This window comes from Scyliorhinus canicula, chromosome 5 (assembly GCF_902713615.1).
Source record: "Scyliorhinus canicula chromosome 5, sScyCan1.1, whole genome shotgun sequence".
NCBI lineage: Eukaryota > Metazoa > Chordata > Chondrichthyes > Carcharhiniformes > Scyliorhinidae > Scyliorhinus > Scyliorhinus canicula.
Window position 1 is genome coordinate 221,584,139 of NC_052150.1, and position 25,939 is coordinate 221,610,077.

At 49.7% G+C, this 25,939-nt stretch overlaps 1 protein-coding gene across 2 annotated transcripts in view; it reads right to left on the reverse strand.

Annotated features, from left to right (window-relative positions):
- Positions 1–25,939, reverse strand: part of vill (villin-like) — a 150,213-nt gene that overhangs the window by 46,847 nt on the left and 77,427 nt on the right. For both annotated transcript variants that reach the window (XM_038798570.1, XM_038798569.1), the window contains exons 6-9: positions 15,131–15,241; positions 13,394–13,599; positions 9,549–9,627; positions 703–801 (exon numbers count right to left, since the gene is read on the reverse strand). In XM_038798570.1, the coding sequence (XP_038654498.1) occupies positions 703–801; positions 9,549–9,627; positions 13,394–13,599; positions 15,131–15,241 (495 nt within the window). The remainder of the gene's footprint in view (positions 1–702; positions 802–9,548; positions 9,628–13,393; positions 13,600–15,130; positions 15,242–25,939) is intronic.

Here is a 25,939-nt window from a genome sequence, read left to right on the forward strand (position 1 = left end):
CCATTAAATTCGGTCCGGAGTCATTACGGCAGGATTCAGTCCATCGGGTCTGTGCTGAACTGACTCATCACCACCTCTTGGTTTTTATATTCTACATCCCCTGTGATAAGAATTCAGATGGCGCCTTTCACAACCTCAGGATAATCCCAAAGTGCATCCCAGCCAATAAAGTGCCTTCCATCAATCCCGTCCGTTAATGACCATGCCCAACATCCGGTTCCATCAATCCCATCCGTTAATGACCATGCCCAACATCCGGTTCCATCAATCCCGTCCGTTAATGACCATGCCCAACATCCGGTTCCATCAATCCCGTCCGTTAATGACCATGCCCAACATCCGGTTCCATCAATCCCGTCCGTTAATGACCATGCCCAACATCCGGTTCCATCAATCCCGTCCGTTAATGACCATGCCCAACATTCGGTTCCATCAATCCCGTCCGTTAATGACCATGCCCAACATTCGGTTCCATCAATCCCGTCCGTTAATGACCATGCCCAACATTCGGTTCCATCAATCCCGTCCGTTAATGACCATGCCCAACATTCGGTTCCATCAATCCCGTCCGTTAATGACCATGCCCAACATTCGGTTCCATCAATCCCGTCCGTTAATGACCATGCCCAACATTCAGTTCCATCAATCCCGTCAAGACAAAGCTGCTTCCCATGTTGAATGATAAAGGAGGGCTGTACTCACCAAAGCTCTGTTCATCCCGGCTCGTTTCTCGTCCTTATTGGCTTCTTTCCCTTTCCAAACAAAGATGGTGACACCTCCTTGGTCCAGGATGTAGCAATCCTGCAGAGAGAAGGCAGATTAGTCGGCAAGGCGCCAATGGGCGAAACCCCCCCCCCCCCCCCCCCCCCAAATAAGAGCCAATGCCACTCGTCGCAAAGACAATCTCAAGGAAAATCAAGGAACAAACCAGCGACTGAAATCCAACTCAGGGCTAATTGCAGTATTTCCAATAACATTGCCGAAGAGAGAGACACATTGTCAAAAAAACATAGATAATAGAAGCAGGAGGAGGCCATTCGGCCCTTTAAGCCTGCTCCATCACTGATTATGATCTTGGCTGATCACCCAACTCATTGGCCTGATCCCACGCTTCCCTCCAGATCCTTTGACCCCCTTCGCCCTAAGTGCTATATCTAACTGCCTCTTGAAACCGTACAATGTTTTAGACTCAACTACTTCCTGTGATAATGAATTCCACAGGCCGACCACTCTCTGGGTGAAGGAATTTCTTCCCATCTGTGTCCCAAGTGGTCTCCCCCCCCCCCCCCCCCCCCCCCCCCGTATCCTCAGGCTGTGACCCCTGGGTTCTGGACACCATCGGGAACATCCTGCCTGCATCTCCCCTGTCTAATCCTTCAAAATTAGAATTTTATAGGTTTCTATGAGATCCCCCCCTCATTCTTCTGAACTCCAGCGAACACTATCCTAACCGATTCAGTCTCTCCTCGTCTGCCACTCCTGCCATCTCAGGAATCAGTCTGGTAAACCTTCGTTACACTCCCTCGAGAGCAAGATCATCCTTCCTCAGATAAGGAGACCAAAACTGTGCACAATACTCCAGCTGTGACCTCACCAAGGCCCTGTATAATTGCAGCAAGACATCCCTGCTCCTGTACTCTAATCCTCTCGCCATGAAGGCCAACATACCATTAGCCTTCTTTACCTCCTGCTGCATCTGCATGCTTACCTTCAGTGACTGGTGTACGAGGACACCCAGGTCTCGTTGCACATTCCCCTCTCCTAATTTATGGCCATTCAGAAAATAGTCTACCATCTCGTTTTTGCTTCCAAAGTGGATAACCTCGCATTTCTCCAAATTATACTGCATCTGCCATTCATTTGCCTACTCGCTCAACTTGTCCAAATCACACTGAAGGATCTCTGCATCCTCCTCACAGCTCACCCTCCCACCCAACTTGGGGTCATCTGCAAACTTGGAGATATTACATTTTGTTCCTTCATCTCAATCATTAATATATAGCTAGGGTCCCAGCACCGATCCCAGCCGCCGATCCCTTTGGTACCCCACTAGTCACTGCCTACCAATTTGAAAAAGACCTGTCAATTCCTACTCTTTATTTCCTGTCTGCCGACCACTTTTCTATCCATCTCAATACACTACCCCTAATCCTTTGCACTTTAATTTTACGCACTAATCTCTGAAGCAAGACTTTGTCAAAAGTCTTCTGGAAGTCCAAATACACCACATCCACTGGCTCCCCTTTATCAACTCTACTTGTTACATCCTCAAAGAATTCCAGTAGCTTTATCAAGCATGATTTCCCTTTCATAAATCCATGCTGATCCTGCCACTGTTTTCGAAGTACTTTGCTGTAAAATCTTTTTAAGATTGGCGAGACCATGCAGACGCTGCGACAACGGATGAACGGACATCGTGCGACAATCACCAGGCAGGAATGTTCCCTTCCAGTCGGGGAACACTTCAGCAGTCAAGGGCATTCAGCCTCTGATCTCCGGATAAGCGTTCTCCAAGGCGGCCTTCAGGACACGTGACAACGCAGAGTCGCCGAGCAGAAATTTATAGCCAAGTTCCGCACACATGAGTACGGTCTCAACCGGGATCTTGGATTCATGTCGCATTACATTCATCCCCCACCATCTGGCCTGGGCTTGGGAAATCCTACCAACAGTCCTGGCTTAGAGACAATTCACACCTCTTTAACCTGGGATTACCCCTATCTCTGGATCTGTAAAGACTTAATTACCTGCAAATGCTCGCATTCTAAGCATTGTCCGGCATCTTTGAATTTGTCTATATATATGTTTCTGGAACCTACCTCTTCATTCAACTGAGGAAGGAGCTGCGCTCCGAAATCTCGTGTTTGAAACAAACCTGTTGGACTTTAACCTGGTGCTGTAAGACTCCTTACTGTGCTCACCCCAGTCCAACGTCGGCATTTCCACATCGTAAAATCTTTGATAATGGATTCTAGAATTTTCCCCACTACCGATGTCAGGCTGGCTGCTCTATAATTCCCTGTTTTCTCTCTACCTCCCTTTGTAAACAGTGGGTTTACATTAGCTTCCCTCCAACCTGCAGGGACTGTTTCGCAGTCTATAGAATCCTGGAAGATGACCACCAATGCATCCACTATTTCCAGAGCCACCTCCTTCCGTACTCTGGGATGTAGATTATCCGTCCCAGGAGATTTATTAGCCTTCAATCCTATCGATTTCACCGACGCTATTTCTCCGCTGATAGTGATCACCTTCAGTTCCTCTTTCTCAGTAAACCCTGCATTCCCCAACATTTCTGGGCCGCCAGAGTGCCAGTTGCCGGCGCCAAAACGGGAATACTTCACTCCGGCACCAGTTCCGAGACCCGATTCTCGGGTCCTGGGGGGCCCAGCATGACACTGGAGTAGCCCACGCCGCTCCAGCTGCTGTGCCTGGCATCGACCCAGCGCCGCCGGGGTCCGCGCATGCGCAGTGGCCTTCTTCCCCGCGCCGGCCCCGACGCCAAATGGTGCAGGGATCCCGGAGCCGGCGAGGAGGAAAGGAGGCCCCCCCCCCCGACAGAGAGGCCGGCCCCCCGATCGGTGGGCCCCGATCGCGGACCAGGCCACTACGGAGGCCCACCCCGGGTGTTGGACCCCCCCTCCCACCCCACAGGCCGCCCCCCCCCGGACCCTTCAACCCCGAGGTACCGCCGGCCCAGAGCATGTTAGAACGGCACTGGTGGGATTCGGATTTATTCGGATGGCCGCTCGGCCCATCCTCCTCCCCTGGCTCCTTGTGTAGGCTCACACCCCCCTGGCATATCAGTTTAAAGCCTCTTCAACCACTCTAGCAAATACTCCCCCTCAGATACCCTTCCTGTTTGTACTGGTCCCACCTCCCTAGAGCCTGTCCCAATGCCCCAGGAATCTGAAACCCTCCCCCTCACACCACCTCTTCAGCCACGTATTTATCCTATATATTCTGTCATTTCTACTCTGACTAGCATGTGGCAATGGTAGTTATCCTGAGATCACTACCTTAGACATCCTACTTCTCAATTTTCCTCCTAACTCCCTATATTCTGCTTTTAGGACCTCATCCCTATTTTTACCTATGTCGTTCATACCGGTGGTTCAGGGTGGTGAATAGTCACTAACCGCCCGGGCATACGGAACGCAACATTCACAGTCGGGATTAGGAAATGGTCACCTGGAATCCAGGATTGGGAATTCTTTACCTGGGGCCACCTGTAGTCTGCGATCTCAAAATGATTACCCAGAATCCGGGATCAGAAATAATCATCCAGCATTGGGAATGGTCACGCAGAGACTGGGCTCAGAAATGATCACCCGGAGTCCAGGATTGGGAAATGATCATTCACCAGTAGGAAATCGGGAATGGTTATCCAGAGACTGGGATTGGGAACGGTCACCTGGAGTCTACGATCATGAAATGACTACCCAGAGTCGGGATGAGGTATGCCACCTGGAGTCCAGGATTCATGGGAACTGTCACCCAATCTGGGATCGGGAATTCGTCAATCATAGTCCAGCCAGATGGTGTGGTGATATGCCTATGGGCTATATCATAGCTGGAAGGTGTGCGACCTCCAACCAGCAGGTGGCAGTACAGACACACCATGCGGTCTCTCAACCTTCAACCAGCAGGTGGCGGTACAGACACACCATGCGGTCTCTCGCCAAGGTCATGTGACCTGTGACTCCGATATAAGAGGGGACACATCCGGCCATCTTCAGAAGAAGATTGAGAACGGGGGGTGGGAGTAAGGGGCGTGGTCAGCAATGGCTCCCTTTCCCGCGCTGGAGCGGGGTCAAGGAGGGGTGGTAAGGGGGGGACGTCCCCCCATGCCGGGAGGAGCCGGAGTGTGGCAGGGGCAGCCGGGTCAGCGTAAACCAGCTGACTCACGGAAGTACTATGGAGGGTGCGTCGCGGCTAGGAAGGGTCCTAGCCTGGGGGGGAGGGGGGTGGGGGGGGGGGGGGGGGAGGGGGGGGGGGGAAGGGGGGGGGCACTGGGTTGCTGCTGAAAAGGCCAGGGAGGAGAAGTTGAGGACTGGAGGGGTGGGGGGGGGGGGGGGGGGGGCGCCATCGCCATGGGGAGCGGGTCAGAAAGGGAGGGCTGACTCGGGGCGAGCAGGTGACAGGATATGGCTAGTCGGCGGGGGAAAGGGGCGGGCTGCCCTTCGACCCGGCTGATAACTTGGAATGTGAGGGGGCTGAATGGGCCGGTCAAGAGAACGAGAGTAATCTCGCATTTGAAGGGGCTGAAGGCGGATGTAGCAATGCTACAAGAGACCCATTTGAAGGTGGCGGACCAGGTCCGCCTGAGAAGGGGGTGGGTGGGACAAGTGTTCCACTCAGGACTGGACGTAAAGAACCGAGGGGTGGCGATCCTGGTAGGGAAGAGGGTGTCGTTCGTGGCGGTGGAGGTGGTGGCGGATAAAGAGGGTAGATATGTCATGGTGAAGGGTAGGCTGCAGGGGGAAAAAGTGGTGATGGTTAACGTGTATGCCCCGAACTGGGACGACGCTGGCTTCATGAGGCGCCTACTGGGCCTCATTCCGGACCTGGAGGTAGGGGGCCTGATCATGGGGGGGGACTTCAACACAGTGCTGGACCCCGTGTTGGACAGATCGAGTTCAAGGACGAGTAGGAGGCCGGCAGCGGCAGAAGTGTTAAAGGGGTTTATGGAGCAGATGGGAGGGGTGGACCCCTGGAGGTTTGGGAGGCCGAGGGCGAGGGAGTATTCCTTTTTCTCCCATGTCCACAGAGTCTATTCTAGAATTGACTTTTTTGTATTAAGCAGGGGACTGATCCCGAAAGTACGGGAAGTGGAGTACTCGGCCATAGCGGTCTCAGACCACGCGCCACACTGGGTAGATTTGGAAATGGGAGAGGTGCGAGACCAGCGTCCGCTGTGGCGTCTGGATGTGGGGTTGCTGGCGGATGAGGAGGTGTGTAAGAGGGTCCGGAAGAGCATTGAGAGATATCTGGACATTAATGACACGGGGGAGGTGCAGGTGGGGATGGTATGGGAGGCCCTGAAGGCGGTGATCCGGGGGGAGCTGATCTCCATACGGGCACATAGGGAAAGGAGGGAGAGACAGGAAAGGGAGAGGCTGGTGGGGGAGCTTCTGGACGTGGATAGGAAATATGCGGCGGCACCAGAGGAGGGGCTGCTGGGGGAACGGCGTAGTTTGCAGGCTAAGTTTGACCTGTTGACCACCAGAAAGGCGGAGGCACAGTGGAGAAGGGCGCAGGGCGCGATTTATGAGTATGGGGAGAAGGCGAGTAGGATGCTGGCGCATCAGCTCCGCAAGCGGGATGCGGCTAGAGAAATTGGGGGAGTGAGGGAGAGGGGTGGGAACATAGTGCAGAAGGGGCCAGAAGTAAATGGGGTTTTCAGAGACTTCTATAAGGAGCTGTATCGGTCAGAGCCGCCGACGAGGGGAGGGGGGATGGAGGGCTTCTTGAACAAACTGAGGTTCCCCAAGGTCCAAGAGGAGCTGGTAGAGGGGCTGGGGGCGCAGATAGGGTTAGAGGAGCTAGTCAAGGGGATTGGGCATATGCAGTCGGGGAAGGCGCCGGGGCCAGACGGGTTCCCGGTGGAATTTTACAAAAAATATGCGGATCTGGTGGGCCCTGTGCTGGTGCGAGCCTTCAACGAGGCATGGGAGGGGGGGGCTCTGCCCCCGACAATGTCGCAGGCACTGATCTCTCTGATCTTGAAGCGGGACAAGGACCCCGTGCAGTGTGGGTCATATAGGCCTATCTCGCTCCTAAATGTGGACGCCAAGCTGCTGGCAAAGATCCTGGCTACCAGGATAGAGGATTGTGTGCCAGGGGTGATACACGAGGACCAGACGGGTTTTGTGAAAGGGCGGCAGCTTAATACGAACGTGCGGAGACTGCTAAACGTCATCATGATGCCGGCAGTGGAGGGGGAGGCGGAGATAGTGGTGGCATTGGACGCGGAGAAAGCATTTGATAGGGTGGAGTGGAAGTACCTGTGGGAGACGCTGGAACGGTTTGGATTTGGGGAGGGATTTATTAAATGGGTGAAGCTGCTCTATTCGGCCCCGACGGCAAGTGTAGTGACGAATGGTAGGAGATCGGAGTATTTTGGGCTCCACCGGGGGACCAGACAGGGGTGCCCCTTGTCCCCCCTGCTCTTCGCACTGGCAATTGAACCGTTGGCGATGGCACTGAGGGGCTCAGGGGGGTGGAGAGGGCTGACAAGGGGCGGGGAGGAGCACCGGGTATCGTTATACGCGGACGACCTGCTGCTATATGTGGCAGACCCAGAAGGGGGAATGCCGGAGGTGATGGAACTGCTAGCAGAATTCAGGGACTTTTCGGGGTACAAGCTAAACTTGGGTAAGAGTGAGGTATTTGTGATACACCCAGGGGACCAGGAAGAGGGAATCGGGAGACTCCCGTTGAAGAGAGCAGGAAAGAGTTTTAGATATTTAGGGGTGCAGGTGGCTAGGAACTGGGGGACTCTCCACAAGTTGAACTTCACTAGGCTGGTGGAACAGATGGAGGAGGAATTTAAAAGGTGGGACATGGTGCCGCTGTCGCTGGCGGGTAGAGTGCAGTCCGTTAAAATGACGGTCCTCCCAAGGTTTTTGTTTTTATTTCAGTGCTTGCCCATCTTCCTCCCTAGGGCCTTCTTCAAAAAGGTGACGAGCAGCATCATGAGCTACGTGTGGGCGCATGGCACCCCAAGGGTGAGGAGGGTCTTCTTGGAGCGGAGTAGGGAGAGTGGGGGTCTGGCATTACCCAACCTTTCGGGGTATTTCTGGGCGGCTAATGTGTCGATGGTGCGTAAGTGGATGATGGAAGGGGAGGGGGCAGCTTGGAAACGAATGGAGAGGGCGTCCTGTGGCAATATAAGCCTGGGGGCCCTAGTAACGGCACCATGGCCGCTCCCTCCCACGAGGTACACCACGAGCCCGGTGGTGGCGGCCACCCTCAAGATCTGGGGGCAGTGGAGGCGACACAGGGGGGAAGTGGGAGGTCTGATGGAGGCACCGTTAAGAGGGAACCATAGATTCACCCCGGGGAACATGGACGGGGGATTTCAGAGCTGGCACAGGGTGGGCATCAGGCAGCTGAAGGATCTGTTTGTAGATGGGAGGTTTGCGAGCCTGAGAGAGCTGGAGGAGAAATTCGGGCTCCCCCCGGGAAACGTGTTTCGACATTTGCAGGTGAAGGCATTTGCTAGCCGCCAGGTGGAAGGGTTCCCCTTGCTCCCCAGCAGGGGGGCGAGCGATAGGGTGCTATCGGGGGTCTGGGTCGGAGGGGGGAGGATATCGGACATATACAAAGTGATGCAGGAGGCTGAGGAGGCATCAGTAGAGGAGCTGAAAGACAAGTGGGAGGGGGAGCTGGGAGAGCAGATAGAGGATGGGACATGGGCTGATGCCCTGGAGAGGGTTAATTCTTCCTCCTCGTGTGCGAGGCTTAGCCTCATTCAATTTAAGGTGCTACATAGAGCCCATATGACGGGGACAAGGATGAGTCGGTTCTTTGGGGGTGAGGACAGATGTGTCAGGTGTTCGGGAAGTCCAGCGAACCATGTCCATATGTTTTGGGCATGTCCGGCACTGGAGGAGTTCTGGAAGGGGGTGGCAAGGACGGTGTCGAGGATGGTGGGATCCAGGGTCAAACCAGGATGGGGGTTAGCGATCTTTGGGGTTGGGGTGGAGCCGGGGGTACAGGAGGCGAGAGAGGCCGGAATACTGGCCTTTGCGTCCCTAGTTGCGCGAAGAAGGATACTGATACAGTGGAAGGACGCGAGGCCTCCAAGCGTGGAAACTTGGATTAATGACATGGCAAGCTTTATCCAGTTGGAAAGGGTTAAATTCGCCCTGAGAGGGTCGGTACAAGGGTTCTTCAGGCGGTGGCAGCCCTTCCTCGACTTTTTGGCTCAAAGATAGGGTGCAGAGGTCGCAGCAGCAGCAACCCGGGGGGGGGGGGGGGGGGGGGGGGGGGGGGGGGTGTGGCAACAACGGGTGCGGTGGGTTATTTAAGGTTGTAATGCGGACAAATTTGTTCGCAGTTCATGTTTGATGTTAATTGTTGCTTTGTTTGGTTTGTTTTTTTGGGGGGGGGGAGGGGGGGGAGGGACAGCGCGCGCGGGGGGTCGGGCGGGGGGGGGATATCTGTTAAGAGGGAATATTGTGTAATAGTCTATGGTTAGGGGGGGTAAATATTCTCATGTAAAAAATCTCTTCAATAAAAATTATTTAAAAAAAAAAAAAGAGAATGGTCACTGTGAATGGTCAGTGCTAGGTACAAGTTCTAGAGGAGTAGTTAGCAGACTCCATGATAACATGCTCTGTATCAGATTGCTATCTTCCCACACAAGACTCAATAAAAGATCCTGGTTTGGACAAGTCAAAGTGTTTGGTGGATTCCTTCATAAAGTACAAAGGACCAAAACAGCAGATGGACGCGGAGTTTAGTTAATCAATTAGGTGCTTTTTTGTCTCCGTCCTGTTAAGGATCCTGTTTGAAGATAATTAACAAGTTGTATGACTGACCTCATGTTTCAGGAGATCCTGGGTCAGAGGTCGCGTGGCCACTTCCTGTACCACCAGACTTCCCGTAGCATCTGAAACACTGTGGACAAGGAAAAGAAGATCTGAAAGTTATAGACAGGGTGAATGAGTAGTGACTACATGTTCTGTGTTTAAAAAGAGTCATTGCCCCCGACGACCACCCTCGTGTGATTTTACAGAGGTTACCTCAGGTTGTTCTTGTTAAACTTATTCTATCATTCCTGCCTCTCCCTCCCAGTATTTTCAAAATTAATCTCGGATTTTCATCCTATCTCAGGTTTAATTGAACCTGAATCTGGTAGATTTAATGATCAACAAGATCTCCATTAGCCATCAGGAAAACTGAAACGATTGGCTTGCTGCTGTGGGTTGACCTGTTGACCTTTCACCTGTGGGGCAAAATTTCAAATGCAGCCCAAAGTCAAGAGGTGAAAGACTTTTGACCTCCCCCCACCCCCCTAGTCATTGTTCACCCTCCACCGTACAAAGATCTGTAGAGGGACAGGTCGTATTGAGGAAGCAGGTGAGCTGCAGAAGGACTTGGGGAGGCTGGGAGAGTGGGCAAAGAAGCGGCAGATGGAATACAATGTGGAAAAGTGTGAGGCTAGGCACTTTGGAAGGAGAAATGAAGGCATAGAATATTTTCTAAATGGGGAAATGCTTAGGAAATCAGAAGCACAAAGGGACTTGGGAGCCCTTGTTCACGATTCTCTTAAGGTTAACGTGCAGGTTCAGTCGGCAGTTAGGAAGGCAAATGCAATGTTAGCATTCATGTCGAGAGGGCTAGAATACAAGATCAAGGATGTACTTCTGAGGCTGTATAAGGCTCTGGTCAGATCCCATTTGGAGTATTGTGAACAGCTTTGGGCTCCGTACCTACGGAAGGATGTGATGGCTTTGGAAAGGGTCCAGAGGAGGTTCACAAGAATGATCCCTGGAATAAAGAGCTTGTCATAAGGGGAACGGTTGAGGACTCTGGGTCTGTACTCGTTGGAGTTTAGAAGGATGAGGAGGGGATCTTATTGAAACTTCTAGGATACTGCGATCATTGCCTGGATAGAGTGGACGTGGAGAGGATGTTTCCACTTGAAGGAAAATCTAGAACCAGAGGACACCATCTCAGACTAAAGGGACGATCCTTTAAAACCGAGATGAGGAGGAATTTCTTCAGCCAGAGGGTGGTGAATCTGTGGAACTCTTTGCCGCAGGAGGCTGTGGAGGCCGAATCACTGAGTGTCTTTGAGACAGAGATAGATAGGTTCTTGATTAATAAGGGGATCAGGGGTTATGGGGAGAAGGCAGGAGAATGGGGATGAGAAACATATCAGCCATGATTGAGTGGCGGAGCAGGCTCGATGGGCTGAATGGCCGAATTCTGCTCCTATGTCTTATGGTCTATGGTCCACCAATTAACATCCATGGCTCAGTCTTCAGCACTCTCACCACCGAGTCAGAAGGTTCAAGGCCCAAACTCCACAAACCCTTTTTTTTAAGGGGCCAATTTAGCCTGGCCAATCCACCTACTCTGCACATCTTTGGGTTGTGGGGGTGAAACCCACGCAAACACGGGGAGAATGTGAAAACTCCACACGGACAGTGACCCAGAGCCGGGATCGAACCTGGGACCTCGGCGCCGTGAGGCAGCAGGGCTAACCCACTGCACCACCGTGCTGCCCCCAAACTCCACAAACCTGAGCAGAAATATCGAGGCCGACACTACTGTGCAGTACCGAGGGGGTGCCGCAGTGTCAGAGGTACCGTGTGTCAGATGAGACGCTAATGCGAGGCCCCCATTGCCCGTCGAGGTGAACGTAAATGACCCTAAATCTGGTCATTTGGAAGAAAACAGGAGGGGGCTTTCTCCTGGAATCCTGGTCAGTACTTATCCCTCATCCAACATCACACTTTGTCTTTGTGGGACCTTGCCGTGCGCAAGTTCGGACTGCTGCGTTTTTGACATCGCAGCAGTGAGTGCACTCGAAAGGAATGCAATTCATCGATTGCAAAGGACTTAGGGGCTGGTTTAGCTCACTGAGCTAAATCGCTGGCTTTTAAAGCAGACCAAGCAGGCCAGCAGCACAGGTTTCGATTCCCGCATCAGCCTCCCCGGACAGGCGCCGGAATGTGGCGACTAGGGGCTTTTCACAGTAACTTCATTGAAGCCTACTCGTGACAATAAGCGATTTTCATTTCATTATTTTTTTTCTTTGGGACATCCTGGGGAGGTTCAAACGTGGAATAAATGCCACCCCTTTTTTGGTTAGCTAATTAAGAGTCTACAGAGGGATAAAGGCAGATGGAATATAATGTAGGAAAATGTGAAGTTATGCACTTTGGTAGGTAGAATAAAGGAGCACAATAGAGGGCACAATCTCGGAGTAAGGGGTCACCCATTTCAGACAGAGATGAGGAGGAATTTCTTCTCTCAGAGGGGAGTGAATCTGTGGAATTCTTTACCGCAGAGAGCTGTAGAGGCTGGGTCGTTAAGTATGTTCAAGGCTGAGAGAGACAGATTTTTAATCAGTCAGGGAATCGAGGGTTATGGGGATAAGACGGGAAAGTAGATTTGAGAATTATCACATCAGATCAGTCATGACCTACCTCGTATTGAGTTGATCTTTTCTCTACACCTTGCTATAACTGTAACATTATATTCTGCAGTCTCTCCTTCCTTCCCGATGTACAGGTATGCATTGTTTGTACAGCATGCAAGAAACAATACTTTTCACTGTATACTAATACAGGTGACAATATATAAATCAAATCAAATCAAATCATGATCTCATTGAATGCGGAACAGATTCGATGGGCCGAATGGCCTACTTCTGCTCCGATACCATTGGGTCTAATGGTGACTGTAAACCTACGGTTCCCAGAACTTTCCACCACAGACGTTTCTCTCAGCTCTTTCTTTGATATTGTTTCATTCAGGCAGTGTGGGTGTCGCTGGTTTGGTTATGCCCTGTTGCCCTGGAGAAGGGGGTGATGGCTTGTCAGCTCACCTCACAGGGCAGGTAAAGAATCAAACCACATGTCTGTGGGCTGGACACCAGTTCAGGGTGTCAGATTTCCTTCCCCAGAGGACATCAGTGATCTGGTTGAGTTTTTACAACAAACCAGTAGCTTCATAATCACCGCTGAAGAAAATATTTTTCTTTCATTCCACATTTATTCAGTTAATGAAATTTCAATGCCCCATCTGGCATGGCGGGATTTGAGCCAACATCTCCAAATCATGAGTTCATGCGTCAGGATTACTCGGCTAGTAATGTAATCACTGTGCCCCCATCCATATCGGGTCGGGGGGGCACAGTGGGGGTGGCACGGTAGTGCAGTGGTTAGCACTGCTGCCTCACAACGCCAGGGTTGCAGGTTCAATTCCGGCCTCGGGTGACTGTCTGTGTGGAGTCTGCACGTTCTCCCCGTGTCTGCGCGGGTTTCCTCCGGGTGCTCCGGTTTCCTCCCACAGTCCAATAATGTGCAGGTTTGCTGGATTGTTCATGCTAAATTGCCCCTTAGTGCCCAAATGATTAGTTGGGGTTACAGGGATAGGGTGGAGGCGTGGACCTAGGTGGAGTGCTATTTGAAAGGGTCGGTGCAGACTCGATGGGCCAAATGGCCTCTTTCTGCACTGTAGGGATTCTACGAATTCCACCAATGTTCAATACCAGGTGTACCATTTTTGAGTCTGTTGTAGGCTCAGAGATAGAGATTAATTAGTCACCAACTTCCATTAATCTTGTAAAACCGCAACTCGCAGGCTGCTGGAGGCTGAATTGATCCCTTCTCCTCTGGTTATTTCTGATTGGGCTGGCTTGCTAACTTACTGGTAAAGCCTGACGTTGGACTTCTGGAGCTGGTCAGCTTTGGCATCACTGGTGGCCTCCTTCAGCTCCCCTCTCCGCTCCCCGAGTGTGGCGATCATTATCTTCATCAGCTCAGGATGTTCATCCTCCAGATCCCCGTCAACGATGCCAATGTGAGCTCGTCCTCCACGCTCCCGATCCCTGATATCCTGGCTGAGCAGCAGAGCCTGAGAGTGTGGGTGAAAGAGAGAAAGAGAGAGAGAGAGAGAGAGAGAGACAGGAGAGAAAGTGTGATGAAAAGACCTGGGACATCCTGGTTTCAGGAATTTTCTTTTATCCCGCCCTGGGTTGTTGACACAGCTGGCTAAGCTGGCATTAGTTGCCCATCCCTAATTGACCTTGAACTGAGGGGCTTGCTGGGCCATTTCAGAGAGCTGAGGATGGATCTGGAGTCACATGTAGGCCAGACCAGGTAAGGGCAGCAGATTTCCTCCCCTAAAAAGCAACTTTGAGATGCAAATCTTATCAATTCATGAATTTGGCCTCCACCAGCTACCTTTGTGGAATTTGAACCCATGACATTACCATGACACCACCTATATTTCCTTCACTCCTGAAGGGTCCTGGAAGGGCTTTGCCCAAAGTCAACCTGAGACAGTGGTGTAGTGGTAACGCCACAGTGTTAGTAATCCAGAGGCCCAGGCTAATACCCTGGGACAAGGGTTCAAATCCCACCACGGCAGCTGGTGGAATTGAAATTTAATTAATAAAATCTGGGATTGAAAGTCTCAGAGATGGTGACAGGAGCTAGATGGCTACAGAATGGACCATCGAGAGATTTGCAGGTTGGGTGGATTGGCCATGCTAAATTGCCCCTTAGTGCCCAAAGGTTAGATGGGGTTATCGAGATAGATCGGGGAGTGGGCCTAGGTAGCATGCTGTCTCAGACGGTCGGCGCAGACTCGATGGGGCAACTGGCCTCCTTCTGCACTGCAGGGATTCTACGGACTAGGGGCTGTTTAGCACAGGGCTAAATCGCTGGCTTTGAAAGCAGACCAAGGCAGGCCAGCAGCACCGGTTCGATTCCCGTAACAGCCTCCCCGAACAGGCGCCGGAATGTGGCGACTAGGGGCTTTTCACAGTAACTTCATTTGAAGCCTACTCGTGATAATAAGCGATTTTCATTTCATTTTCATTTCAAGGAAATCTGCCACCCCTACTTGGTCTGGCCTGCACGTGACTCCAGAATCACAGCAATGCCCGCTGAACGCCTCAGCAAACCATGCAGTCCAAGGGCAATCAGGGATGGGCAACAAATGCTGGCCTTGCCCATGAAATAAAGACAAGGAACAGGAGCAGGCCATTCAATAGGATCGCAGCTCGATTTTCTTGCTCAATTCCACCTTCCCACACTATCCCCATAAATCTTATCGATCTCAGTGCTGAATATACTCAGTGACCATCCACAGCTTAGAGAGTCGGCTCTCTGAGCGAAGAAATATATCCTCATCTCAGACCCCTCATCCGAAGACTGTGCCCCTGTGTTTTAGATTCCCCGGTCTATACAACAGGAAGATAAAAGTGTTAAATTAGGGGGACAGGTGGCGAAGGCCAGGCACAACAAGGGGGTTATCAAACAGAGGCATTTAAGATGATTGAGGGGCCAAACGGCCTGCTCCTGTTTCTGATGCTCTTGTTTTTGTTCTTGATTAATTAAAGAGAAATGGGCTTCCATTCTGTCGCAGTACTCCGACTGACCTTTAACCTCTCCGTCCTGTTGCTTTTGGGTGCGTTCCATTGGACAATGACCTTTCCCAAATCCAAGAGAAACACATCACCCTTGTTGAAGCTGTTCCAGGAAACGTCCACCTAGGCCAACAACAAAAAACAATTCTTTAATATTCCACATATAGATCTTTATGGACCTTTGGAAAACTCTGTTCACATTTTACACTCTCCCGCTCCCCTTCCCAGACCCAGCAACGCCTCCATGAGGCACGGTTCCATGATCTGCTTCCTCAGCCAAGAAACCTCCCTTCACGTGTGTGTGCTCACACTTTGAAGGGAGTGTGTCTGCGCAGTAGTGTTGCTGTACTATTGCTATAGTGTTGCTGTAGTGTACATTAGTATTGCTGTAGTGTTGCTGTAGTGTTGTTGTGGTGTTGTTGCAGTGTTGCTGTGGTGTTATTGTACTGTTGTAGTGTTGCTATGGTGCTGTTGCAGTGTTGTTGCAGTATTGTTGTAGTGTTGTGATGTTGCAGTGTTGTTGTAGTGTTGTTGCAGTGTTGTTGTAGTGTTGTTGCAGTGTTGTTGTAGTGTTGTTGCAGTGTTGTTGTAGTGTTGTTGTAGTGTTGTTGTAGTGTTGTGATGTTGCAGTGTTGTAGTGTTGCTGCAGTATTGGTGTAGTCTTGTTGTAGTGTTGCTGTAGTGCTGTAGGGGCTGGTTTAGCTCACAAGGCTAAATCGCTGGCTTTTAAAGCAGACCAAGCAGGCCAGCAGCACGGTTCGATTCCCGTACCAGCCTCCCCGAACAGGCGCCGGAATGTGGCGACTAGGGGCTTTTCACAGTAACTTCATTGAAGCCTACTCGTGACAATAAGCGGTTTTTCATTTTCATTAGTGTTGCTGTAGTGTTGCTCAGTGTTGCTGTAGTGTTGCTGTAATGTTGCTGTGGTGTTGCTGTAGTGTTGCTGTAGAGATGCTCAGTATTGTTGTAGTGTTGCTGTAGTGTTGCTCAGTGTTGTTGTAGTGTTGCTGTAATGTTGCTGTGGTGTTGCTGTAGTGTTGCTGTAGAGATGCTCAGTATTGTTGTAGTGTTGCTGTAGTGTTGCTCAGTGTTGTTGTAGTGTTGCTGTAGTGTTGCTCAGTGTTGTTGCAGTGTTGCTGCAGTGTTGCTGTAGTGTTGCTGTAGTGTTGTTGCAGTGTTGCTGCAGTGTTGCTGTAGTGTTGCTCAGTGTTGTTGTAGTGTTGCTGTAGTGTTGCTGTAGTGTTGCTGTAATGTTGCTGTAGCGTTGCTGTAGTGTTGTTGTAGTGTTGTAGTGTTGCTGTAGTGTTGCTGTAGTGTTGCTGCAGTGTTGCTCAGTGTTGCTGTAGTGTTGCTGTAGTGTTGCTGTAGTGTTGTTGTAGTGTTGCTCAGTGTTGCTGTAGTGTTGCTGTAGTGTTGCTGTAGTGTTGCTGTGGTGTTGCTGTAGTGTTGCTGTAGTGTTGCTCAGTGTTGTTGTAGTGTTGCTGTAGTGTTGCTGTAGTGTTGCTCAGTGTTGCTGTAGTGTTGCTGTAGTGTTGCTGTAGTGTTGCTGTAGCATTGCTGTAGTGTTGCTGTAGTGTTGTTGTAGTGTTGCTGTAGTGTTGCTGTAGTGTTGCTGTAGTGTTGCTGTAGCATTGCTGTAGTGTTGCTCAGTGTTGCTGTAATGTTGCTGTAGTGTTGCTGTAGTGTTGCTGTAATGTTGCTGCAGTGTTGCTGTAGTGTTGCTGTAATGTTGCTCAGTGTTGTTGTAGTGTTGCTGTAGTGTTGCTGTAATGTTGCTGTAGCGTTGCTGTAGTGTTGTTGTAGTGTTGTAGTGTTGCTGTAGTGTTGTTGCAGTGTTGCTGCAGTGTTGCTGTAGTGTTGCTGTAGTGTTGTTGCAGTGTTGCTGCAGTGTTGCTGTAGTGTTGCTCAGTGTTGTTGTAGTGTTGCTGTAGTGTTGCTGTAGTGTTGCTGTAATGTTGCTGTAGCGTTGCTGTAGTGTTGTTGTAGTGTTGTAGTGTTGCTGTAGTGTTGCTGTAGTGTTGCTGTAGTGTTGTTGCAGTGTTGCTGTAGTGTTGCTGTAGTGTTGTTGCAGTGTTGCTGCAGTGTTGCTGTAGTGTTGCTCAGTGTTGCTGTAATGTTGCTGTAGCGTTGCTGTAGTGTTGTTGTAGTGTTGTAGTGTTGCTGTAGTGTTGCTGTAGTGTTGCTGTAGTGTTGCTGCTGTGTTGCTCAGTGTTGCTGTAGTGTTGCTGTAGTGTTGCTGTAGTGTTGCTGTAGTGTTGTTGTAGTGTTGCTCAGTGTTGCTGTAGTGTTGCTGTAGTGTTGCTGTAGTGTTGCTGTAGTGTTGCTGTAGTGTTGCTCAGTGTTGCTGTAGTGTTGCTGTAGTGTTGCTGTGGTGTTGCTGTAGTGTTGCTGTAGTGTTGCTCAGTGTTGTTGTAGTGTTGCTGTAGTGTTGCTGTAGTGTTGCTCAGTGTTGCTGTAGTGTTGCTGTAGTGTTGCTGTAGTGTTGCTGTAGCATTGCTGTAGTGTTGCTGTAGTGTTGCTGTAGTGTTGCTGTAATGTTGCTGCAGTGTTGCTGTAGTGTTGCTGTAATGTTGCTCAGTGTTGCTGTAGTGTTGCTGTAATGTTGCTGTAGCGTTGCTGTAGTGTTGTTGTAGTGTTGTAGTGTTGCTGTAGTGTTGCTGTAGTGTTGCTGCAGTGTTGCTCAGTGTTGCTGCAGTGTTGTTGTAGTGTTGCTCAGTGTTGCTGTAGTGTTGCTCAGTGTTGCTGTAGTGTTGCTGTAGTGTTGCTCAGTGTTGCTCAGTGTTGCTGTAGTGTTGCTCAGTGTTGCTGTAGTGTTGCTGTGGTGTTGCTGTAGTGTTGCTGCAGTGTTGCTGTAGTGTTGCTGTAGTGTTGCTCAGTGTTGCTGTAGTATTGTTGTAGTGTTGCTGTAGTGTTGCTGTAGTGTTGCTGTAGTGTTGCTGCAGTGTTGCTCAGTGTTGCTGTAGTGTTGCTGTAGTGTTGCTGTAGTGTTGCTGTAGTGTTGCTGCAGTGTTGCTCAGTGTTGCTGTAGTGTTGCTGCAGTGTTGCTGTAGTGTTGCTGTAGTGTTGCTGTAGTGTTGCTCAGTGTTGCTGTAGTGTTGTTGTAGTGTTGCTGTAGTGTTGCTGTAGTGTTGCTCAGTGTTGCTGTAGTGTTAACATAGAACAGAACAGCACAGAACAGGCCCTTCGGCCCTCGATGTTGTGCCGAGCAATGATCACCCAACTCAAACCCACGTATCCACCCTATACCCGTAACCCAACAACCCCACCCTTAACCTTACTTTTTAGGACACTACGGGCAATTTATCATGGCCAATCCACATAACCCGCACATCTTTGGACTGTGGGAGGAAACCGGAGCACCCGGAGGAAACCCACGCACACACGGGGAGGACGTGCAGACTCCGCAGAGACAGTGACCCAGCCGGGAATCGAACCTGGGACCCTGGAGCTGTGAAGCATTTATGCTAACCACCATGCTACCGTGCTGCCGCACTGAGTGTTGCTCAGTGTTGCTGTAGTGTTGCTGTAGTGTTGCTGTAGTGTTGCTGTAATGTTGCTGTAGTGTTGCTCAGTGTTGCTGTAGTGTGGCTGTAGTGTGGCTGTAGTGTTGCTGTAGTGTTGCTGTAGTGTTGCTGTAGTGTTGCTGTAGTGTTGCTGTAGTGTTGCTGTAATGTTGCTGTAGTGTTGCTCAGTGTTGCTGTAGTGTGGCTGTAGTGTGGCTGTAGTGTTGCTGTAGTGTTGTTGTAGTGTTGCTGTAATGTTGCTGTAGTGTTGCTCAGTGTTGCTGTAGTGTGGCTGTAGTGTGGCTGTAGTGTTGCTGTAGTGTTGTTGTAGTGTTGCTGTAGTGTTGCTCAGTGTTGCTGTAGTGTTGCTGTAGTGATGCTCAGTATTGTTGTAGTGTTGCTGTAGTGTTGCTCTAGTGTTGCTGTAGTGTGGCTGTAGTGTTGCTCAGTGTTATTGTAGTGTTGCTCAGTGTTGCTGTAGTGTTGCTCAGTGTTGCTGTAGTGTTGCTGTAGTGATGCTCAGTATTGTTGTAGTGTTGCTGTAGTGTTGCTCTAGTGTTGCTGTAGTGTTGCTCAGTGTTGCTGTAGTGTTGCTGTAGTGTTGCTGTAGTGTTGCTGTAGTGTTGTTGTAGTGTTGCTCAGTGTTGCTGTAGTGTTGCTGTAGTGTTGCTGTAGTGTTGCTGTGGTGTTGCTGTAGTGTTGCTGTAGTGTTGCTCAGTGTTGTTGTAGTGTTGCTGTAGTGTTGCTGTAGTGTTGCTCAGTGTTGCTGTAGTGTTGCTGTAGTGTTGCTGTAGTGTTGCTGTAGCATTGCTGTAGTGTTGCTGTAGTGTTGTTGTAGTGTTGCTGTAGTGTTGCTGTAGTGTTGCTGTAGTGTTGCTGTAGCATTGCTGTAGTGTTGCTCAGTGTTGCTGTAATGTTGCTGTAGTGTTGCTGTAGTGTTGCTGTAATGTTGCTGCAGTGTTGCTGTAGTGTTGCTGTAATGTTGCTCAGTGTTGTTGTAGTGTTGCTGTAGTGTTGCTGTAATGTTGCTGTAGCGTTGCTGTAGTGTTGTTGTAGTGTTGTAGTGTTGCTGTAGTGTTGTTGCAGTGTTGCTGCAGTGTTGCTGTAGTGTTGCTGTAGTGTTGTTGCAGTGTTGCTGCAGTGTTGCTGTAGTGTTGCTCAGTGTTGTTGTAGTGTTGCTGTAGTGTTGCTGTAGTGTTGCTGTAATGTTGCTGTAGCGTTGCTGTAGTGTTGTTGTAGTGTTGTAGTGTTGCTGTAGTGTTGCTGTAGTGTTGCTGTAGTGTTGTTGCAGTGTTGCTGCAGTGTTGCTGTAGTGTTGCTGTAGTGTTGTTGCAGTGTTGCTGCAGTGTTGCTGTAGTGTTGCTCAGTGTTGTTGTAGTGTTGCTGTAGTGTTGCTGTAGTGTTGCTGTAATGTTGCTGTAGCGTTGCTGTGGTGTTGCTGCTGTGTTGCTCAGTGTTGCTGTAGTGTTGCTGTAGTGTTGCTGTAGTGTTGCTGTAGTGTTGTTGTAGTGTTGCTCAGTGTTGCTGTAGTGTTGCTGTAGTGTTGCTGTAGTGTTGCTGTAGTGTTGCTCAGTGTTGCTGTAGTGTTGCTGTAGTGTTGCTGTGGTGTTGCTGTAGTGTTGCTGTAGTGTTGCTCAGTGTTGTTGTAGTGTTGCTGTAGTGTTGCTGTAGTGTTGCTCAGTGTTGCTGTAGTGTTGCTGTAGTGTTGCTGTAGTGTTGCTGTAGCATTGCTGTAGTGTTGCTGTAGTGTTGCTGTAGTGTTGCTGTAGTGTTGCTGTAATGTTGCTGCAGTGTTGCTGTAGTGTTGCTGTAATGTTGCTCAGTGTTGTTGTAGTGTTGCTGTAGTGTTGCTGTAATGTTGCTGTAGCGTTGCTGTAGTGTTGTTGTAGTGTTGTAGTGTTGCTGTAGTGTTGCTGTAGTGTTGCTGCAGTGTTGCTCAGTGTTGCTGCAGTGTTGTTGTAGTGTTGCTCAGTGTTGCTGTAGTGTTGCTCAGTGTTGCTGTAGTGTTGCTGTAGTGTTGCTCAGTGTTGCTCAGTGTTGCTGTAGTGTTGCTCAGTGTTGCTGTAGTGTTGCTGTGGTGTTGCTGTAGTGTTGCTGCAGTGTTGCTGTAGTGTTGCTGTAGTGTTGCTCAGTGTTGCTGTAGTATTGTTGTAGTGTTGCTGTAGTGTTGCTGTAGTGTTGCTGTAGTGTTGCTGCAGTGTTGCTCAGTGTTGCTGTAGTGTTGCTGTAGTGTTGCTGTAGTGTTGCTGTAGTGTTGCTGCAGTGTTGCTCAGTGTTGCTGTAGTGTTGCTGCAGTGTTGCTGTAGTGTTGCTGTAGTGTTGCTGTAGTGTTGCTCAGTGTTGCTGTAGTGTTGTTGTAGTGTTGCTGTAGTGTTGCTGTAGTGTTGCTCAGTGTTGCTGTAGTGTTAACATAGAACAGAACAGCACAGAACAGGCCCTTCGGCCCTCGATGTTGTGCCGAGCAATGATCACCCAACTCAAACCCACGTATCCACCCTATACCCGTAACCCAACAACCCCACCCTTAACCTTACTTTTTAGGACACTACGGGCAATTTATCATGGCCAATCCACATAACCCGCACATCTTTGGACTGTGGGAGGAAACCGGAGCACCCGGAGGAAACCCACGCACACACGGGGAGGACGTGCAGACTCCGCAGAGACAGTGACCCAGCCGGGAATCGAACCTGGGACCCTGGAGCTGTGAAGCATTTATGCTAACCACCATGCTACCGTGCTGCCGCACTGAGTGTTGCTCAGTGTTGCTGTAGTGTTGCTGTAGTGTTGCTGTAGTGTTGCTGTAGTGTTGCTGTAATGTTGCTGTAGTGTTGCTCAGTGTTGCTGTAGTGTGGCTGTAGTGTGGCTGTAGTGTTGCTGTAGTGTTGCTGTAGTGTTGCTGTAGTGTTGCTGTAGTGTTGCTGTAATGTTGCTGTAGTGTTGCTCAGTGTTGCTGTAGTGTGGCTGTAGTGTTGCTGTAATGTTGCTGTAGTGTTGCTCAGTGTTGCTGTAGTGTGGCTGTAGTGTGGCTGTAGTGTTGCTGTAGTGTTGTTGTAGTGTTGCTGTAGTGTTGCTCAGTGTTGCTGTAGTGTTGCTGTAGTGATGCTCAGTATTGTTGTAGTGTTGCTGTAGTGTTGCTCTAGTGTTGCTGTAGTGTGGCTGTAGTGTTGCTCAGTGTTGCTGTAGTGTTGCTCAGTGTTGCTGTAGTGTTGCTGTAGTGATGCTCAGTATTGTTGTAGTGTTGCTGTAGTGTTGCTCTAGTGTTGCTGTAGTGTTGTAGTGTTGCTCAGTGTTATTGTAGTGTTGCTCAGTGTTGCTGTAGTGTTGCTCAGTGGTGCTGCAGTGTTGCTGTAGTGTTGCTGTAATGTTGCTGTAGCGTTGCTGTAGTGTTGTTGTAGTGTTGTAGTGTTGTTGTAGTGTTGCTGTAGTGTTGCTGTAATGTTGTTGTAGTGTTACTCAGTGTTGCTGTAGTGTTGCTCAGTGTTGCTGCAGTGTTGCTGTAGTGTTGCTCAGTGTTGCTGTGGTGTTGCTGTAGTGTTGCTGTAGTGTTGCTGTAGTGTTGCTGTAGTGTTGCTCAGTGTTGTTGTAGTGTTGCTGTAGTGTTGTAGTGTTGCTCAGTGTTATTGTAGTGTTGCTCAGTGTTGCTGTAGTGTTGCTCAGTGTTGCTGTAGTGTTGCTGTAGTGTTGCTGTAGTGTTGCTGTAGTGTTGCTGTAATGTTGCTGTAGTGTTGCTCAGTGTTGCTGTAGTGTTGCTGTAGTGTTGCTCTAGTGTTGCTGTAGTGTTGTAGTGTTGCTCAGTGTTATTGTAGTGTTGCTCAGTGTTGTTGTAATGTTGCTGTAGTGTTGCTCAGTGTTGTTGTAGTGTTGCTGTAATGTTGCTGTAGTGTTGCTGTAGTGTTGCTGTAGTGTTGCTCAGTGTTGCTGTAGTGTTGCTGTAGTGTTGCTGTAGTGTTGCTGTATTGTTGCTCAGTGTTGCTGTAGTGTTGCTGTAGTGTTGCTCAGTGTTGTTGCAGTGTTGTAGTGTTGCTCAGTGTTATTGTAATGTTGCTGTAGTGTTGCTGTAATGTTGCTGTAGTGTTGCTGTAGTGTGGCTCAGTGTTGCTGTAGTGTTGCTCAGTGTTGCTGTAGTGTGGCTCAGTGTTGCTGTAGTGTTGCTCAGTGTTGTTGTAATGTTGCTGTAGTGTTGCTGTAATGTTGCTGTAGTGTTGCTGTAGTGTGGCTCAGTGTTGCTGTAGTGTTGCTCAGTGTTGTTGTAATGTTGCTGTAATGTTGCTGTAATGTTGCTGTAGTGTTGCTGTAGTGTGGCTCAGTGTTGCTGTAGTGTTGCTCAGTGTTGCTGTAGTGTTGCTGTAGTGTTGCTGTAGTGTTGCTGTAGTGTTGCTCAGTGTTGTTGTAATGTTGCTGTAGTGTTGCTGTAATGTTGCTGTAGTGTTGCTGTAGTGTTGCTCAGTGTTGTTGTAGTGTTGTAGTGTTGCTCAGTGTTGCTGTAATGTTGCTGTAGTGTTGCTGTAATGTTGCTGTAGTGTTGCTGTAGTGTTGCTGTAGTGTTGCTCAGTGTTGCTGTAGTGTTGCCGTAGTGTTGCTGTAGTGTTGCTGTAGTGTTGCTGTAATGTTGCTGTAGTGTTGCTGTAGTGTTGCTCAGTGTTGCTGTAGTGTTGCTGTAATGTTGCTGTAGTGTTGCTGTAGTGTTGCTCAGTGTTGTTGTAGTGTTGTAGTGTTGCTCAGTGTTGCTGTAATGTTGCTGTAGTGTTGCTGTAATGTTGCTGTAGTGTTGCTGTAGTGTTGCTGTAGTGTTGCTCAGTGTTGCTGTAGTGTTGCCGTAGTGTTGCTGTAGTGTTGCTGTAGTGTTGCTGTAATGTTGCTGTAGTGTTGCTGTAGTGTTGCTCAGTGTTGCTGTAGTGTTGCTGTAATGTTGCTGTAGCGTTGCTGTAGTGTTGCTGTAATGTTGCTGTAGTGTTGCTGTAGTGTTGCTCAGTGTTGCTGTAGTGTTGCTGTAGTGTTGCTGTGTTGCTGTAGTGTTGCTCAGTGTTGCTGTAGTGTTGCCGTAGTGTTGCTGTAGTGTTGCTGTAGTGTTGCTGTAATGTTGCTGTAGTGTTGCTGTAGTGTTGCTCAGTGTTGCTGTAGTGTTGCTGTAATGTTGCTGTAGCGTTGCTGTAGTGTTGCTGTAATGTTGCTGTAGTGTTGCTGTAGTGTTGCTCAGTGTTGCTGTAGTGTTGCTGTAGTGTTGCTGTAGTGTTGCTGTAATGTTGCTGTAGTGTTGCTCAGTGTTGCTGTAATGTTGCTGTAGTGTTGCTGTAGTGTTGCTGTAGTGTTGCTCAGTGTTGTTGTAGTGTTGTAGTGTTGCTCAGTGTTATTGTAATGTTGCTGTAGTGTGGCTGTAGTGTTGCTCAGTGTTGCTGTAGTGTTGCTCAGTGTTGCTGTAGTGTTGCTCAGTGTTGTTGTAATGTTGCTGTAGTGTTGTAGTGTTGCTCAGTGTTATTGTAGTGTTGCTCAGTGTTGTTGTAGTGTTGTAGTGTTGCTCAGTGTTGTTGTAGTGTTGCTGTAGTGTTGCTGTAGTGTTGTAGTGTTGCCGTAGTGTTGTTGTAGTGTTGCTCAGTGTTGTTGTAGTGTTGCTGTAGTGTTGCTGTAGTGTTGCTGTAGTGTTGCTGTAGTGTTGCTGTAATGTTGTTGTAGTGTTGCTGTAGTGTTGCTCAGTGTTGCTGTAGTGTTGCTCAGTTGCTGTAGTGTTGCTGTAGTGTTGCTGTAATGTTGTTGTAGTGTTGCTCAGTGTTGCTGTAGTGTTGTTGTAGTGTTGCTGTAGTGTTGCTCAGTGTTGCTGTAGTGTTGCTGTAGTGTTAACATAGAACAGTACAGCACAGAACAGGCCCTTCGGCCCTCGATGTTGTGCCGAGCAATGATCACCCAACTCAAACCCACGTATCCACCCTATACCCGTAACCCAACAACCCCACTCTTAACCTTACTTTTTAGGACACTACGGGCAATTTATCATGGCCAATCCACCTAACCCGCACATCGTTGGACTGTGGGAGGAAACCGGAGCACCCGGAGGAAACCCACGCACACACGTGGAGGACATGCAGACTCCGCACAGACAGTGACCCAGCCGGGAATCGAACCTGGGACCCTGGAGCTGTGAAGCATTTATGCTAACCACCATGCTACCGTGCTGCCGCACTGAGTGTTGCTCAGTGTTGCTGTAGTGTTGCTGTAGTGTTGCTGTGGTGTTGTTGTAGTGTTGCTCAGTGTTGCTGTGGTGTTGCTGTGGTGTTGCTGTAGTGTTGCTGTGGTGTTGCTGTGTTGCTGCGTTGTTGTTGTTGTTGTTGTGCTCTCTATCCAGGGCTGGCGTAGCCACTGGCCAAACTAGCCAGTCCGCTGGAGTGAGGAAAGAGGTTTTCACCCAGAGGGAGTTTGGAGTCTGGAATGAACTTTCAGTGGGAGTGGTGGGGGCAGGTTCAATCGAGGTATTCAAAAGGCAATTGGATTGCTATTTGAAAAGACAGAACGTGCAAGGTTCCAGGGATAAGGCAGGGGAGAGTGATGAGGCAGGAGGCTCTATCAGAGAGCCAGTGCAGACTCGATGGACCGAATGGCCTCCTTTGGCACGATGAAGAATCAGTGGTCCTGAAGGTGAAAGTTTTGTGTGGGGCCAGCAAAAGAAATTGAGTACGCTGTTCAGGATAACCAATAGGCTCCAGCAGGGGGATGGAAAGGTCTAGAACATCCACGTTTACTGACATCCCTATCGAAAGGGCAGCACGGTAGCATTGTGGATAGCACAATCGCTTCACAGCTCCAGGGTCCCAGGTTCGATTCCGGCTTGGGTCACTGTCTGTGCGGAGTCTGCACATCCTCCCCGTGTGTGTGTGTGGGTTTCCTCCGGGTGCTCCGGTTTCCTCCCACAGTCCAAAGATGTGCAGGTTAGGTGGATTGGCCGTGATAAATTGCCCTTAGTGTCCAAAATTGCCCTTAGTGTTGGGTGGGGTTACTGGGTTATGGGGATAGGGTGGAGTTGTTGACCTTGAGTAGGGTGCTCTTTCCAAGAGCCGGTGCAGACTCAATGGGCTGAATGGCCTCCTTCTGCACTGTAAATTCTATGAAAATACCTTCTATAAAAGCAATCTTTCCCTAAATTCCCTATCGTATTCCTCATTCTGTTTCTGCGACACTTTTCCAAATATGTACAACTGCATGACTATTCCAAAACTGCGGACCAGAAATAAAATATGTCATATAGTCAAGTCCAGCCCATTGTATTGGTTATTGGCTGTGGGAGAGTGCGCAATCTCCACACAGTCACCCGAGGCCGGAAGTGAAC